The sequence below is a fragment of the Cebus imitator genome, unplaced genomic scaffold (assembly GCF_001604975.1).
Source record: "Cebus imitator isolate Cc_AM_T3 unplaced genomic scaffold, Cebus_imitator-1.0 Scaffold231, whole genome shotgun sequence".
Lineage (NCBI taxonomy): Eukaryota > Metazoa > Chordata > Mammalia > Primates > Cebidae > Cebus > Cebus imitator.
The window spans coordinates 508,976-514,073 of NW_016107546.1; the positions used below are offsets into that span (position 1 = coordinate 508,976).

Genomic DNA, 5,098 nt, shown 5'->3' on the forward strand with positions numbered 1-5,098 from the left:
CTTCCCAGGTTCAGGCAATTCTCATGCCTCAGCCTCCCAAGTAGCTGGGATTACAGGCACATGCCACCATGCCCAGCTAATGTTTTGTATTTTTAGTAGAAGCGGGGTTTTGCCACGTTGGCCAGGCTAGTCTTGAACTCCTGACCTCAAGTGATCCACCAATCCTTCCAAACTACTGGGATAACAGGCATGAGCCACTGCACCTGGCCCCTGAGTAATATACCTACATTTAAGGGGCAGGTCATGAAACAAGAAGGAGTAAAACTAAATAGGGCAGAGAAACAAGGAAGAAATAGTATTGTGAGAACCAACAGAAAAATGAGTTTTAATTAGTAGGGGATGGTTACTAGTGTGGAGCTCCGTGAAATGTCGAGAAAGAAACTCCTAAAAACCAAGCAGCTTGGTCAGGTGGTCATTGGCATTGTAGGACTCTTTCAGAAGCACGGTGAGGGTGGAAACCAGGTTATAGTGCACTAGGATGTGGTCAGAAGATGGGGAAATGGAAACGTTTTCTTTGAATTGTTTTTCTAGAATGGATGGTTCACCATTTCATCTACTCTCTTGTTGCTCTGTTACTCCTAGAGATGTAGGTCACCCGCTCTTTGGAAAACAACTGGCTGGGCTGAAATAGTGCAAGCCTTGAACTTTGAAAAAACGTTCTTTTTTTTCAATGATAACTGGCCTCTACAGGATTTGTCTGGAGCCTTAAGCTGCCAATTAGAACCTTAACCAACTGAGTGAGTGATTTAGATGTACAGTGTAGTAACTGGAAAGGTTGTATGAAATGTAACTAAGACAGGATCCCTAAACTCCACAAGTTTATCTGTCCAGGCATGAATTTTAAACAGCACCCTGCCCCTTTCTGTACTCTCCCCACATTCCCTTTCAGTGCCTCTGGGCCTCCTGTGGAGGCCCCTGCTGGCCTGACCCGGTAGGACTCAATGACAGTAGAAGAGGAGGAAGGCAGAGAAGACTGAAAAACAAACCAATTTCTCCACAGTTCAGCCAGGGATTCATTCTGTGCTAAGGTGTCAGATCTGTCCACTAGTTCCTCCTATAGTAAACGAAACTATTTTGACTTAAAAACATTTGATAAAAATCTCTCCCTCATTTCTATACTGAGAATAAATTCCCTATAGAAGCTATCAGTGCCAAAAGTGTAAAATATGGCCAAGTCAGAAATTTTGTCAAAAGAGCCTATATTTAATGGATAAGCCAGATTTCTATCTAAAGTACAATTGACTTCCCCCAGTACTATTTCTATCGCCAAGTTTCCTCAGCTGTTTTTGATTGTTAAATATATTGGTATCACTAGAGTTAAGAATTGCTTGAACATATTGTGTTCTTTTAAATCCTTAAAATAACATGTTATGTATGAAGGCTCATAAAATTAGAGTTGGTATTAACTTAGGTAGATCAAGGGATTCTTAGAGAAGTCAGCTATTAGCTGAACCAGCTCCTAGTGACACTGTACTGTCTGCTAAGTCTTTCTGCAGCTACTAAAGAACACATACACTGGATAAAAAGATTATTCCTTTGAAAAGCCAAAAAGAAAATGTCCTGTGACAAGTTGGGTCTAGCAAAGATTTTGTTTTGTGCTTTCATTTAACCTAAAATACTATTTTAGAAGTTTTTTAAATCCCTGACGTAAAAAAGAATTGAAGCAAAAAGAATATAAACCCAATAAGGTTTTTGAGATTATTTATTTTGTCTATTTTTCCATTTTCTTCAATATTTTATGCTTACCATCAGCGTGCGCCACATATTATCTTGCCTGAGAGTTGGCCCTTGACACACACAGGTGACATTTGACAGACTGGGAAGACGTCCTAGACAAATACCAGCTCAGAGCTGAAATGGAAATGGGCCAATTAGCACACAGATGGTAAATAGAACCCATGAGGCAAAAAGATCATGGCCCCACCCCTGTTGGGAAAGAATCCATAATAAAATTATGCAATGGTTTGAGACACTCTCGAGGTTGAGCACAAAGCTTGGAGAAGATTCATCAATTTAAAAAGAGAGCCACAGTTTCCTTCTCCACAGCTAAGTTTACCAGATAAATTAGTGCAATATTTTGGACATGCTTATACTAAAAAAGCATTTATTTATCTGAGATTCAAATTTGACTAAAGGTTCAATATTTTTATTTGCTAAGTCTGACAGCCCTATGAACAACAATAAAATGGAAATTTAGCGTGGGCTTCTGTAGTCTGGTATCATCAGGTTGGAATCACCATCAAGAACCCTTCCCCCATTCCCAATTCCCCACACACTCCCCCTTCTAAATAACCAAACAATTGGACTCTTTGTACAAAAACAGGTCAAGGAAGTATAAACACGATAAACCAGCTCCTGGGATTGCCCTGGCCCAGTAAAAAGGTTCAAGTGAGTCCAGAATGAGTTAGGGAAGTAATTGTTTATTTCCTAATCTTCACATGGGGCTACTGAGGGACACGCTTCTTACCCCATCCAGTCATTCTTCCTTCATTTCTGTGTTGTCTTCTGCTGTGTAATAATTGAGTGTTATAGAGCGGAGGTTGGTGAATGAAGGTAACTGAGATCACCTAGCTGGCTTCATTTTCCCTGGGGCTCATTTAAAGGCAAGATGGTCTCCAACTTCCCTCACTTTGCCCTCTTGATGTGTGAGTTTCTAACTTATGGAGCGTCTCTGTGACCTGAGCTTTTAGCTTCCTTTGGTGTTTTCCTTTTCATACTAAGGTTTATCCAAGGTTTCTTAGACCCATGTTTCCCAAAGGGCATCCTACAAAACCAGGTGCTAAAGAAAGTGCTCCAGGCTCTTCCTCCTTGATGCTTAGCATTGGGCCTCCATAATAAAGTATCTCTTAATAAAGTAGTATTTGATTCTTAGTGTGTTATTCATTCTCAAGGGCTCAACTCTTTTGTGTAGAAGAGGAAAAACTTTTTTCTCTGCCTTCTTAGATTCAGTGCTTGGGCCCTGAAAATGAAACTGACAAAAGACAGATTAACAGGAGAAGGGATTTATTATGTACTGTACACATTAGAGCTACTTATCTTGCCCTAGGGTCCCAGTTGGAAATTCCAACCCAGTGATCTCTGAAGAGCTTTTCCTGATTAGCATCATGGCTAATCACACACAAATAGAATTTACACACAGAACAGAAATTCTTTAAGCTCACAGACAAATGTAAAAGCAAGATCAAGAGGCATCTCTCTGAATTCCTGCACTAAGAACCCTCTTGAGCAGTTAGTATCTGGAAGCTTTTCTGGGTTTTTAGAAAAGACTCGGCCGGGTGCGGTGGCTCACTCCTGTAATCCCAGCACTTTGGGCAGCAGAGGTGGGCGGATCCTGAGGGCAGGAGATTGAGACCATCCTGGCCAATATGGTGAAACCCAATCTCTACTAAAATACAAAATCTTAGCTGGGCGTGGTGGGTGCCTGTAGCCACAGCTACTTGGGAGGCTGGGGACTCACTTGAACCTGGGAGGCAGAACTTGCAGTAAGCCAAGATGGCATCACTGCACTCCAGCCTGACAACAGAGCAAGACTCCGTCTCAAAAAAAAAAGAAAGAAAAAAGAAAAGACTTTCGAACCCCACTAAAATAGATGCTCCACTGGGGTTTTGCACACTTGATGTCTCGGAGAGTTCTGTTTACAAGGCCCATCCTAAAGGAGTTCAGGGATAAATCACTTTGAATATAGGAAGCACATTTACCCTCAGCCTTCCATTCTACCACCCATGTCATTTTTGCATAGGTGAAATGTGAGCAAACTATTAAAGAGGAGGAGTTAGAAGCAGGGCTGAGACTGTAGAAGTCAGGTGGCCACCTACCTAGCTTTGGTGATGGAGTAAAATGGAAGAAAGAGAATGAGTTTTGGAGAAAGGTGTTGGAGATAAATACATTTGACTAAGCATCTGAATGTGTTGTCTCATTGGAATTAATAGTTATTATATATTATAATTACAAAACCCCCTTTTTATTTGTGGAGACCAGAGGAAGAGGGGATGGAAGCAGGAACTCAAACTCAAGTCCAGTTCTTCTGGCTCCAAAGCATGTGTTCTTTCCCTTGCCCTCTCTAACTCTGTCTGCAGGTTTACCAGCTGCGCTGCATTGTATTGGTACTACATCTGCCCACAGTATGGTGGGGCCTTCCCTCTCTTTGCTGGGACCCAGGGCTGCCTCAGCCGATCCCTGACTACCAACCTTATTTGCAGCTTCTTGACAGTTACTTTGAAGCCTACCAGCACACGTTAGACACTGAGGAGAGTTTCGCCTTAGCACGAAAGTGATGATGGACATCATGCACCGGTGCCTGAGGTTTGATCTCAGCTACACCTATTTCATTAAGGCCTACTGGGAGGAATTCATCTGCCTGAAGCTTCGCCTGCAGTTAGTGAGAGGCATCCTCAACCAGCATGTGAGTATAGTTGGATTTTAAAATACTACATGCAAGAAGAGGATGGAAAACACCAGCCAGAAATGAAAGTCGTGTTTTCCTTCCATTGCAGATCTGGAATCTGTGTTTTCTAGGCCAGCATGTACAGCATACTTATTAGTAAGCTCATTCGCATTGTTGAAATCCCAGTATAATTATGGTCTTAAAGAGAGGTTTCCACCCCTAATTAGAGTTAATAGTTCACAAGGAATTGATGACCTTAGTTTTCATTAGATCGCAAAGTTTATTCGTAGTGAAAGAACAACTAATGATACATCTTTTTGACATTAATGTATTATTTTTTTAAAGTGTGATTTATTTTTAGGACTCTGAAAGAAATCATCATATTGTATTTCCTCTAGGGAAAAGCTAATGGCTTGAAGCAAGCAAGAGACAAAGGATTGTTGCCACGTGGTTGAAATTTTTTCCATGTAGTCAATTATTTAACAGAAAGATTCCTCTTTTACTTCTTAAAATTGTCTGAGGCCGGGCGTGGTGGCTCAAGCCTGTAATCCCAGCACTTTGGGAGGCCGAGGCGGGTGGATCACGAGGTCAAGAAATCGAGACCATCCTGGTCAACACGGTGAAACCCCGTCTCTACTAAAACTACAAAAAATTAGCTGGGCATGGTGGCGTGTGCCTGTAATCCCAGCTACTCAGGAGGCTGAGGCAGGAGAA

General features: G+C 41.7%; 1 protein-coding gene across 1 annotated transcript in view; it reads left to right on the forward strand.

The window, feature by feature from the left end:
* Positions 1-5,098, forward strand: part of CCDC162P — a gene marked incomplete at its 5' end in the record, with an annotated part of 27,409 nt that overhangs the window by 7,754 nt on the left and 14,557 nt on the right. The window contains 2 exon segments of the mRNA XM_017497508.2: positions 4,200-4,265; positions 4,268-4,402. Of these exon segments, the coding sequence (XP_017352997.2) occupies positions 4,200-4,265; positions 4,268-4,402 (201 nt within the window).